General features: G+C 33.6%; 1 protein-coding gene across 8 annotated transcripts in view; it reads right to left on the bottom strand.

Moving 5' to 3' along the window:
• The window catches only part of FER (FER tyrosine kinase), a 449,342-nt gene that overhangs the window by 305,713 nt on the left and 130,103 nt on the right, over positions 1-13,526 (bottom strand). For all 8 annotated transcript variants that reach the window (XR_003522180.2, XM_027606296.2, XM_027606298.2 and 5 more), the window contains one exon: positions 5,329-5,451. Coding sequence is in view for 7 of the 8 variants with exons in the window: in XM_027606296.2 (XP_027462097.2) it covers positions 5,329-5,451 (123 nt within the window). In the remaining variant the exon portion in view is untranslated. The remainder of the gene's footprint in view (positions 1-5,328; positions 5,452-13,526) is intronic.

Genomic DNA, 13,526 nt, shown 5'->3' with positions numbered 1-13,526 from the left:
GAGAACTGAGTATAGGGTACATGGGACCTCTCTCTATTGATTCTTACAACTATATGTCAATCTATAATTGTCTGAAAATAAAAAATTTAATTAAAAATACCTATCACTGCTGCTGCATCACACTTCCTCTGATGAGGTGAGGTTTTTATAATCTCATATGCCTTGGGTTCCTAAATACTCTGTTTTAGGGATAGCCTTTTTTATTCTCCTTCTGTTCTAAATATTGTAACTGTATCATATTGGCAATCACTTAGTCATTCTGAGACACTATCCTAATACCAGGAATTAGGTTAAAATATACATTTCCTGGTTTTTAGTTTACTGGTTTTGAAGAACAATGAGATTTGCTGGGGAGGTATATGTCCTGTTGTATAGCTCTAGTCCTACCTTTTTTTTAATCAACATGTCTAATCATGAAATTAATGAGCAACATTAGCTTCTAACAATTAATTTCATTGAGTTTAATGTGTAGTGATATAATTTCACATACATTAACATCTTGCTTTTGTTTAATAGTTACTTTTTTAAAAGTATTGCTATAATCACTATACCATATACTATACAATTATTTTTATGCTTATAATACCATAGAGCAAACAAGCTATACATACTACAGTAAGAAGAAAATTATAGAAAATAAATGATTGTATAACATAAGATATATATGAAGCTATAAATAAATTTAAAACATGGGGCGCCTGGGTGGCTCAGTCAGTTAAGGGTCTGCCTTTGGCTTAGGTCATGATCCCAGGGTCCTGGGATTGAGCCCTGCATCGGGCTCCCTGCTCAGCAGGGAGTCTGCTTCTCCCTCTCCCACTCCCCCTGCTTGTGTTCCTTCTCTCACTGTGTCTCTCTCTGTCAAGTAAATAAAAATCCTTTAAAAAATAAATAAGTAAATTTAAAACATGGATGGGATCAGGACCTTTGCATGTGCAACTTACTTCCTATTACTGACTACTCTTTCCATGCATTTTTCACATGGAGGGGTCCTTCACATCTAGCAAGAAATGCCACTTTCTGTGAGACCCCCTACCTATCTTAAGTAGGTGCTCCTCTATTATTCTTCTATCTGACCTCCTTATTTTATAGCATTTATCTCAATTGTTAATTTCTTATTTGTATCAGTGTACTCCACAGAAGTGTAAGCTTCACAAGACATGGGACAAAATATATCCTACCTTTCATTGTATTCACAGCACCTAACCTAACCAATAAATATTATTGAAATGAATTTCCTACTTAGGCAGGACATATTTTTTTGGAACACACATAATTTTTAAATCCTAAGACAAAAATAAAAGGTCCCTGAATTTGTAGACTAGAACAATACCCTAGATGGCTCAAGTCTTACCTTAACTATAAGCTAGCTGTGACATTTTGCAAGTCTCTTAAAATTTCGGGGCCCCAGATGTCATATAATTTGAAAGACAAGGAGGCTGAATCAAATGAGCTCTTAAGATTCTGCATGGCTCTAAGAGTTTTGATTCTATAACATATATTTTTAAGTATTAGGTGATAATGGCACAAAACAACACAAAATTGAATAATCATTCACTTTTTGAAAGTCAAGCCAAGCATTAAAACCAATAGTAATATTACTTGCTCTTCATGCCATTGAGTCATAAATAACATATGCTTGGCGTACTTTCCCATAAACTACTTTCTAATACAGCAGTCAAGGATCATAAATCAGGAGAAGATTGATATTATTTCCATTTGAATAAATATGCTTTAGAAGTAATGAGTAAAGTTATGTATACTAGAGTGCCACTCTGTGTTGTATTAAAATTATATCATTTCAAGTGGTTGGTTTTATTCCTTTTACTCTATTTTTTTTAAATATAATTCTACAACAGCTACATTTCAATTGAGACCTGCATCATTTATATAAGTTAAAACTCGACTCCTTAGTTTGAATTTAATGTCACATAAAAAACATTCGTTAAGTTTATTTTTCACTTTAGATTATTCAATTATAGGAATCAAAGCTATCAAGTGATTTCTTACATAATTTATTTTTTCCCTGTTACTATAAAATGTTTTAGAGCCATTTATGTTAAACTCAAATTTAAGGTTTTAACTTTAGCTCCTTATTATGTGTATTTCAACAGAACCACTAATGCTTTCTGTTAGGTAAAAATTCAGTATAATTGCAGTAATTTAAGAGTGTAAATATCTAACTTATAGGATACTTTTAGCATTTATTAAGAACTGTAGTTCTGTTTTATTGTTTTATTACTTCCAATTAACAGTATATGAAGCTAAAAAAGTATTGCCCAGTAAAAAAATTGTAAATCTATTTCTAAAACTAGATTAAAATTGCTTTCAATTATATAAGTGTATTTAAATATGTTTGTAGATTTATACACATACATATACCAAAAAAAGGAAATGTTTATGAATTATTAAGAAACTGAAATGCACATTTGCACTAGAAAATAATTTCAAGTTATTTGTTTAGCAAAATATTTTAACATATAAGTCAAAGACAAACTTCAACACTACTAATACCTAAATTAATGAGATTTCACAATTACTGCTTAGTTATATAAATGTACTTAACATTTTCAAGATTATGCCATGAAGCTAACAATAAAAACATCACAATAACAAAGGGTTAACAGAATTTGGGTTAAACAGGACTCATCCCCTGAACTGCTTGACACATCCCTTCTAACTTACTCTCCTAAGAACACTTAAAATAATAAACTCAAGCTGTAATTAAAAAGACATATGCTTTTGCATCAGGAACTCATGCATTTTTTTAATCACTGACTAGGTATGTAATTGTAATTTTTTAAAATTCTCTAAGTCACACAGGTAAAATACAGGCAAATACACAAAAGGCAAAGTGAAGATAACATTCAATGTGGTAATATATAGAAAACATCCAGATGACATGGGGAACAGAGTAAGAACTCAATAAATGTTATTTCCCACATATCTACCACCCTTTAAGCCCCCCTCCTATACCCCCATTCTCATTTCCTGATAAATATAAATAGGTGTAGGAGAGTGGATCACATTTATTATGCAGATGAAGAGAGAGTCAAAGATTTGAGTCAAGAAAATATAGCAAAAAATCAAAGAATCTCACAATTTCTAGATTAAGATAACACTTAAAGATTGTCTCCTCCAACAACGTATAGTCAGACATGCTAGTGAGAGGGTCAGCCATCTAATGGTCTTTCTTTATACCCACTAAATTTTAAAACCGGAGTCATTTATAATATATGCATTTACAAAACTGTAAAAGGTAAAACTACCTGGTCATCTGTTAACATGTGAAGAAATTATTCCCAAACACAGAAAAGCAAAATATAATTATTTTTTTAATTTCATATGTGCAATGGTTGATAAATTTTATTTTTATGATCCAAATAGAATCTTCTGTTGATGCAATACTGAAATTTTCCGGATTTATTAAGGGAATGCCCAGAGCAACTCACATTTTCCTGTTCTCATCTTTAAAAAGCTCATAGATTCCAATATAATATTTAACGCCAAGTTATAATAAGGAGTCATAGTATAAGTGGGAGAGGTAGGCCCCTAATATTCTGAGCTGTGTCATAGAATAGATGGTGTTGCCATTCACTGAAATAAGGAATACTAAGAATGAACTACGTTGAATTGGGTTGAGCTGTATTGAGATTTTTAATTCAGTCTTAGACATGGGAAATTTAGGGTACTTCTAAGACATCCAAGCAGTCATGTTAAGTAGGCAATTGACCACATGTCCATTGAGTTCAGAGGGAAAATCTGAGCAAGAGTAATAAATGTGGGTCATCTTCAGGAAACCACCTAGAGAGAGAATACAGAGAGGGGAGTAAAAAAGCCTAGGGCCATTCCTCAAATAACTCCAAAATGGATTGGCTTAGTGGAGGAGAATGAGTTTATAAAGGAGTAGCCACAAAGACAGGCAAAAGATCCAGTCCCAAATACAAGGGAAAAGAAGAAACATATAGTCAACAAAATCAGATACTGAGAGGAGGTCACGTAAAATACTTGTTAAACTTAGCAATGTATAGGTCACTGGAGATCTTACAGATATCTATTCCAATGGTGATGGGGCAGAAGCTAGATATATGTGGGTTGAGAAGTAAGTGGGAGTTGAAGAAATGAGTGACTATAATTACTCTTAGAACAAGTACGACTGAAAAAACAGAAGACAAAGGCAGTTGGGGGAAAACATGAATACAGAAGGGTTATCTGGGGTAGAAATTGTTTTTAAGAGACAAGACATAAGCATATTTAAAAAGTGAGCACTGGACCCAATTAAGAAGAAAAGATGAACATAATATGCTAAATAATGTAAAATTTCTGAGAAAGTATGAGATGAGAAGGTACAAAAAACGGGCCCAAGAAGTAGACTTAGGACAAGGAGCAGTTTCTCTAAGGAAGCAAGTACAGAGAATGGGTACAAATGCAGTGGATGTGCATATCTAGTCATAGAAAATAACAGCATTGTCACCTGATGATTCTAATTTTTTCTGTAATGTAGAAGAGGTCCATCTGCTGTCTATAATGGGGGAGATGAGAGGATCAGAGACTTGAGAGAAGTGGAGAATATTTGAGAAGTTACGTAGAAAGAGCAAGTATAGACCAGAGAAATCCGACACATCACAATTTCCTTAAGAATCTTGCTAAACCAAGCCAATTATGAGAGAATGATAGCAAGAAATTCATATGCTCCAGTCAGTAGAGAAACCATACTAGTTATACCTGTTGGAGATGCAAACAATAACCGAAGCCAAAATATAAATTTTAAATTATAGATCAAAATGTAAATGTTAAAACAGCAGCAAACATAATTAGTGAAAACAACAGTATCCCCACCCAAGTAAGAGGATCCAGTAGGATATTACAGATCCAGAAGTCAGCAAGAAAAATGACAGTAAGACAAAACAGCCCAGCAAATCTTAAAGGGATTTTTACAAGTGAAGCAGATTGCTATTTTCTCTAAGTGTGTTTGCTTCCTTCTAACACAGAGAAGCCGATTTTAGATAACACTGATCTGCCACTTTCTCAACAAGAAATGCCCAGTGAATCTGGTGGACACTGATGAGGGGAATAAAGACAACTTTTAACAGGATTTTTCAGAAAATAGTTCAAAGTGTTAAAACATTGAGACATGATCAGTACACTATATTGACAAAACCCAGATCATTTTTCCAGAGTCCTAGAAAGTAACTCAATGACATTAAGTTTTACACTTAAAATGAAATTTCAGCTTCTAGAAAATACATCCATGATAACATGTAACTGAAGTATTCTGTAAAATTAAATCAATTAAACTTTCTTCCTGCAAATTATTTTTGTTTTACTCACTCAGATTTCTTTTCATAGGTCTTAGAAGATTCTTCAATTTTCTTCTCTAGCTCCAAGGCAGCCTCCTCCTTGTTTAAAAGCATCTGCTGTGTCTGCATAAGTTCCTCTGCTAAAGTTTTCAACCTAGAATGAACAGTTTCCTCATTATAAATCAGTAAGTTAGTTATATTTACTTCATGCACACACCCTGAGCATTCATACATCTAAGATGGTGATGTCCAAAACGGTAGCCACATGTAATTTAATTTAATTAAGATGAAATAAAATTTCAGTCCCTTAACTAAGGGACCATTAACCACATTTCAACTGCTAGACACATGTAGCTAGCGGCAATCTTATTGGACAGTCCAGAAAAGAATATTTCAATAATCACAGGTAGTATTTCAGGGCAGTCTAAGAGTCTGAGTCATTAAATAGAAAAAGAGAAACAGAAAATTAAAAAAGAAGGGATTTAAGCAAATAAATACCTGTACTGTCCCAGGAGGAGTGTATAGTGAAAAGACCATGGTTTTTGTTTTCTGACAAACATGTATTTACATTTTGGCTTTGCCACTTTTTACGAGATGCTGGGCAAGCTGCGTAAGCTCATTAAATCTATTTTCTCACTTGTAATTTGAGTGCAGTAATACCTGCTTCAACGCACTGTTTTGAGGATTATATAAACTAATGCATATATATTGACTGGCACTTAGTAGGTACTGAGTAAATGGTATTTAGTATTGTTTGCATATGTTATCTCATTTAATTCTCACAACAACCAATGAGATAGATACTATTATCCATATTTTAAAAAAAGAAAGTGAGGCTCAGTTGAATGGCAATTTAAATGGACAGTAAGCTATTTGTTTTCATATAGTATAATAATGCTTTACAGGTATTTTCCATATAGATATTAACAATTAAATACACGAAATTAATAGGTACATATAGATCAGATAATTTTTGGTTGCATAAAATGCACTTGGTCCTGAATAGAAATATTCCTACCACAAAACACACACAGCTATCATATCACATTAAAATTTTTATCTTTCAGCTAGTGCTGTCCTTTCTTTACTTGTTATTTTCACTCTGGAAAGGAAGAATGAGGTGAAAGCCAGAGTCCCCATCCACTGCTACAATGGGCAAGTTTAAACTACCTTAGACCCCATTCATCACTGGCACTTCTAGCAAAGTATATTAAAATCCAAACCTAATATTTTCTACTTCCTTTAGTAATCATTTAGCCTCCTGAAAAATATCACCTAAACTTTCAATGAGAAATTAAATTTGAGGCTTTTCATATGCTAAATTATTTGAGTATACATCAGCTCAATTGCAAGAAGAATGGGGGGATCCTTATGATTTCTTTTCAAATTCCTGATTTGTGCTATAACAACTTTAACTCAGAAAGAGAGAAACCTACCACAGCTTACTAGATTCTCTAAAGGCCTAGAAGAGCTAACAAAACTTCTGTTCCCTGGCAGGTCGGTTCTGTTAGCTAGAATTCACCACCTATTACACTTAGCAATGAAGGCCAGAAGGCCCAAGGAAGAAAGAAAGGACATTAAAAGTAAGGAAAGGAGGAGATGAGAGGGAACAGAAAAATAGTATTAGTCGCCCCTACTTTTTCTAGCTTCTGATCGTGTCAAGAAATTGGTACGTCTTCTTGAGGCTTGACTGCCTTAGCTAGTACAAACAAAGCATAACTGATCTTTATGCAAAGCCTTCTTAAATTAAAAAGAAAAAACAACTAAGTAAATCTTTGAAATCAAACTTTTTAATATTTCTAAATCTCTAAAGATCCCTGGTTGTAAATTCAAAGTGGAAAAGACAAATGATTTAGAATAATGGAATTATGTGGGGAAAGTATTTTCTCTTCTTTACCACCATCCTCCTAAAAAAAAAAAAAAACAAAAAAAACCTGGAGCCAGTGAAGAGGAAAACACTCTCGTAATTACAGTTTATGTATAGATGACATAATACATGTTAGGATAGTTTGCAAATTTCAAAGCACTATTCACCATTGTTTGTACACAAATGTAATAGCAACAGTTCAAATGTCTTATTCTTTACATTTTTAAATTAAATATGTTACACTTAAATAATTTGATGCAAAACAGTTAAATGTCATGAGACTGCCTTAAAAAAACTCCATAAAACTGACATAAATACTTAACATTTACTGAATGCCAACCAGTTTTAAACACTTTATAAATAAGCGCTTAAATCCGTAACATTCTTATAAAAATATTATTATCTCCATTTACATATGAGAAACTGAGGCACAGAGATTAAGGGTCTTGTCCAAGGCCACAGAGCTGGTAAGTGGAAAAACATGTTAGAGCCCAGGCAGCTTAGATCCTGAGTCCATGAACTTAACAACTATTACCCCATTTTAGTAATTTCACCTCATAAAATTTATCTCATATATATGTTTCAACAAGTACACAAAGATATTTATTGAAAGACTGCTTGTAATCAGAATAACCAAAGGTGAACTCACTGTGATGCTGATGACCCTTAACCTTCAGGCACCACACTTACAAAATCTCTTCCCAGACTCTGCACTTACTTTCATATTTGTATGTCACTATAGTTTTTCTTAAAGATGCCACACACACACACACACACACACACACACACACACACACACACACACACACACACACACCAATTCTATAAGCTTCAGCCTCTATAAAACCTGTATCCACCCCTAGCAATAGGATAAAACTGGAAATAAATTCCCATCTATAAATAACTACATTAAATAAATTTTATTACATGTAAGCATTAAAACACTGTACACTATAAATATTTCATATATATTAAAAAAGAGGATAATGCAAAAAAGTATGCATAGAATAAGCCCATTTAAGTCAAGAAAACAATTTATATACATGGATATGCTTGTATATACATTCTGGAAAGATACACGCACTTTTTTCACCAGTTAACACAGGAAAGTACAAATGGGATCTATAAAAAGGAAAGCTTTGATTTCCACTGTACCCCCTTTTGTAAGATTTCATGGATTTTATCATCTGCAAGCATTAGCTGGATAATTTTTAAAGACTTAATGTTATTTAAAAACACAAAAGCCAAAAACAATTGTAGATAGTAATAAGTTTTCAGTACTTATATAGAAACTTTTCTATCCTCAAACCATTGGCCATCGTTATCTAAATCTTATAGCACTCTTGCAGAAATGTAACTTCCTAAAAATCTATACATTATAAACTTCCAATACTGTCACAATCATTGTGACATTTGGGCTAATCAAAAAAATTAAAAAACAGAAAAGGGTTACAGTTGCCTCAAGTAATTTTTCTGACATCTCTTTTTCTCTATGACTGCAACATAAATTGAAGAAATAAAAATTTCTTATGATCTCTTTCTTAAAATATAATTGCAGCAGCATAGCAATTTATGGGTGACCTTCTATACCATGACACAAATCTTTATTAGCTTTCTCAAGATTAAACAGAAAATAGCTCCTAATCAACCAAACAAAAGTTATGAGTTTCTACTAAATATATTATCTCCTAACACACAACCTAATCCAACCCAACCAACAAATCCAGCTGCCTTCTTCTATGTGATTTCTTTGTGTCTCTTAATCACAATATCCTTTTAACATGTCACCTGCCTTCTAATAGTTTACATATTTCCAAATCTTTCCCAGTCACTCATTCAAACCAAACACCAAACTTGAACTAAGACTATAAATGACAACAGCAAAAAACAAACTTGATAAAACGACAGTCCTACTTAAAATGTGAGAGTACTGCATTATTTATTGTTCCATTGATTGACAAGGTTGATTCAGACAGCCTAATGGGTTAAATTGGCATCATTCCCTACAACAGGAGTAAGCAAACATTTTCTGTAAAGGTCTGGAAAATAAGTATTTTAGGCTTTGCCATCAAGAGACAAAATCAAGGCTATTATATAGGTACTAACATAACAAAGAGAAAACAAATACAAATATCTTATTGAAAAATTAAAAATATAATAATTGGGTACAATTCAGCGTAACACCGGTGTATTAATGAGGACAGAAATCTTTTGAAGGTAATAATTTTTCCCTTCATTGGGGTTCAAAGTTAGTGCTCATCATCAAAATCAAATGTAAATGTTCATCTGTTAAAGCAGATATATAATGAGATTTCATGTATTTCATCTTTGAAAGGATCTTTTCACATAGATACTGCCAAATATCAATAATAATCATAAGCATATGACTTTGAGTATATTTACAGCTTAGAAGGCATTTATAAAATGACATTGCATGCTTTTTAGCATGTCATTACATTGCAGACTCATCACTCCTAACTGAAAGTTAGGTGGGAACTCCTTAATTGCACAGTTGAATGGATTTTTGAAATGCCGAAATACTTGTACAGAGGTCCAAAACTCACTATTAGAAATATAGCTTGAGCTTAGAAAATACATCAGCTACAAATTTGGTGGGAATGGTAATGTTGCTTCATGTTTTAATGTTTGATGGCACAGGAAATACATACAATAGCCTGCCATTACCTGGGATTCAAGTAACATTAGTTGTCATCTAAATGATTTTACTACAGTATAAATTCTGCATATAAGCATGTATTATCTTGTAATTTTAGGTTGAATATATTAGGAAAATATTCAAGTCTTTAGCACAAGCTAATTTTTCTGAAGCTTTTGGAATTCAGTGTTGAATAATGGTGGTTGAGGGAAATTCTGATTTAGAAAAATCTGTCTTGGCTCTGACCTCAAAAAAAAAATAATAAAACTTTACTACTTCTAACTCATCAGAATCCTATGTGATAGGGCAAGTGGGGATATTCAATTTCAATTTTTGACAAAAAATTCATGGAACTGACGATGGTCAAGTCCTTGAGAGCAAATGAAGGCCATTACTGACATTATTAATTTAAGAACACATGATTAGATTCAAATTTTTCCATGAAGTGCCTCCTTATGAAAAATACAATGAATAATCATACCTGGTAAACACCTAACATTTTCAAAAGCTTTGTAAATTTGTTCAACTAAGCCTCTTTCTGATCCACACATTTTTAACACCATCATTTGTAACACTTCAGTTTGTACTGAATTAGTGTTTTCTCGATCTCTTTGAAAATATTCTTGTCTGTAGTTGAGCCACAAAAACTATTCCTAGAGAGTAATTCTTCAGTCACGTCAGACTTGGCATTGACTCCTCAAACAAACAACTGAGCAGTTTTGATCACACCTGCTGACTTATCAAGAGACAGGGAAAGCCATTTGAAATCATTTATTTTTTAAATTAACTAATGATGTAGCTCCCAATCTTCTCACTCTTCAAGCAAATGTTCTCACTGAAAGACTAACAGACAAAAATAAGTTTATTTTCTCTAGACATATTTCCTATTTCCTTAGTTACCGTGGTGAAACACTAATTAATTCACCAGTGGTAAATGCCTTTCCCTGTTCAGATAACAAATGAGCCACCCAGAAACTTATTTTGGTTGCATCCTCATTTTCGTATTTTTCTAAAGAAAGTCGGCTGTGCTGAGGTATTCCATTTAAAATTTTTTTTAAAGATTTTATTTATTTATTTAAGAGAGAGAGAAAGAGCATGAGCAGGAGCAGGGGGAGGGGCAGAGGGAGAGGGAAAAGCAGACTCCCCGCTGAACAGAGAGCCCGAATAGGGGCTCAATCCCAGGACCCTGAGACCATGACCTGAGCCGAAGGCAGATGCTTAACTGACTGAGCCATCCAGGTGCCCCTCCATTTTAAATTTTATAATTTTTCTGACTAGTGCTCTCCTGCAAGTTGGTAATACTGAAATGAGTATTTAGACTGGTAATGTCAACATATATTGTTGACATTTTAGCACAGCCATAGTGTCATTGCATAATAAACACAATACTTTGCCATCTAATTAAATAACAAAATAATCCACACTCCACAGTGTCTTATCTTGATAAGCACCAAGTAATATATAGAATTGCTGAATCACTCTATCGTACACCTGAAACAAATATAACACTTATATGTTAATTACACTGGAATTAAAATCTTAAAAATTTTAAAAGGTGTAACATTCAAAATCTATTCTCTTTTTTGGTTTTGACATGATCAGCATGAGCTGATAACAAAAAGCCATTCAAATGCTGTAATAGAGCAGTATGTGCGGCACTCAAAATGCTACTGAGTTAGAACAATGTCACAAGGATCTGTAGTGCACTAAGCAGCAGTGTGACGTGAAGGGAATGCCATATATGGTCTCTGTCACAAATGCTCCACTCTGTCATTGTGGCAAGAAATCACCCATAGACCCACCCACAGACAATAGATAAATGAATGAGCATGGCCGTGTTCTAATAAACCTTTATTTATGTACTCTGATATTTAAACTTTACATTGTGTGTCACAAAATATGTTTCCGTTGATTTTTTTGAACTTAAAAATGTAAACAGTATTCTTAGCTTACAGACTCCACAAAAATAAGTAGCAAGCAGGATATGGCCCACAGCCTGCAGTTTGCTAATTCATATCCCATAAAATCCAAAAGAATTACTTTTCCACACAGATAATTACTATTCTTCAATTCTTATTTAGGGGCGCCTGGGTGGCCCAGTCAGTTAAGCGTCTGCCTTTTTCGGCTCAGGTCACAAACGGATGCCTCATCTATCCCAAATGTCAAAACCAATGTAATAAACACATATATTCTTCTAATGTTCAAAATTTTATAGATCTATCTTCTTCAAGTTATTCTGATGAGCTAAAATTACTGAGTCCCAAATTATTCAATTAAATAGTGATTAGATGAGAGGAAATATTTGCATATATAATCTTAATAAATGGATGATTAAAATCAATATAGTATCTTTTCTAGCATTTGGCAAAGAAGAGTGATTCAAAACAGAGGCAGATGGGGGAAGGGTGAGGAAGTGGAAGAAGAGAAGCTGTAGATCACAAAGACAAAAGAAACAACCTCAGATTGCAGCTTGAAGGTGATGCAATTTAAATGCATGTGTGATAGGAAGTGTAGAATCCTGGGTGTCCATGTTAGAAATTATCAGAGGCTGAGGAAGCAGCCCTGTACGACATCATGATCTACCATGAAAAAAAAAATTCCCATAAGTAGGAAATAAACAATTCTACAAATACTTGAGTTTAAGTCTTCTATATACCATACCTTCATAAATGTAGCTGATACAAATAATGAGAATATGATAAAATGCTTCATGGCACATAGTTAGATGGGTAAATGCAGTAACTTTGTCATTTAATATTATTATAACATCAGATTTCCATCAAGCCCTCTTTTGGATATAAATACTAGTTGTGTAATAACGTCAGAACCTCTTACATTTAGCTGTGAAAACTCTACATGGTACCATAAGCAGGAACCAAGAATAGAAATTATTAAATATATGAGTAAGTTTCTGCTAATAAAAATGACAATTTGTATGTTACATTTAGGAATTTAAAAAAAAAGCCCCCTTCCCAAATTAAAAGGAGTCTTTTTATGAATAGCAAAGTGAAAGATATAACCTTAGGGAAAGGGCATCTACTTGAACTTCAAATACCTTACAATTTAACACTGACCCAGAAGTATGGCAGAGGAGAAGAAAAGACAGAGACAAAAAGGAATTCCCAGTAAGACTATTGTAAAAATGCTACTCTTTCTTGTTACTCTATACAACTTTTTTTTAAAGATTTTATTTATTGAGGGGGAGACGAACCATGAGAGATGATGGACTCTGAAAAACAAACTGAGGGTTCTAGAGGGGAGGGGGGTGGGGGGATGGGTTAGCCTGGTGATGGGTATTAAAGAGGGCACGTTCTGCATGGAGCACTGGGTGTTATGCACAAACAATGAATCATGGAACACTATATTAAAAACTAATGATGTAATGTATGGTGATTAACATAACAATAAAAAACTTTAAAAACAGAATTAGACCCTAAAAAAAAAATATTTTATTTATTTATTTGTCAGAGAGAGAAAGAGAGCACAAGCAGGGGGAGAGGCAGAGGGAGAAAGCAGGCTTCCCGCTGAGCAGGGAGCCCGATGTGGGGCTCTATCCCAGGACCCTGGGATCATGACCTGAGCGAAAGGCAGATGCTTAACCGATTGAGCCACCCAGGCGTCCTGACACTATACAACTTGAGGAATACAAACTCATTAGAAAAGTTTAACAAAAAGACATTCTTTAAATATGAAAGATACTTATTCA

This window comes from Zalophus californianus, chromosome 5, assembly GCF_009762305.2.
Source record: "Zalophus californianus isolate mZalCal1 chromosome 5, mZalCal1.pri.v2, whole genome shotgun sequence".
Taxonomy (NCBI): domain Eukaryota; kingdom Metazoa; phylum Chordata; class Mammalia; order Carnivora; family Otariidae; genus Zalophus; species Zalophus californianus.
This window is presented reverse-complemented; position numbering and strand designations above follow the sequence as displayed.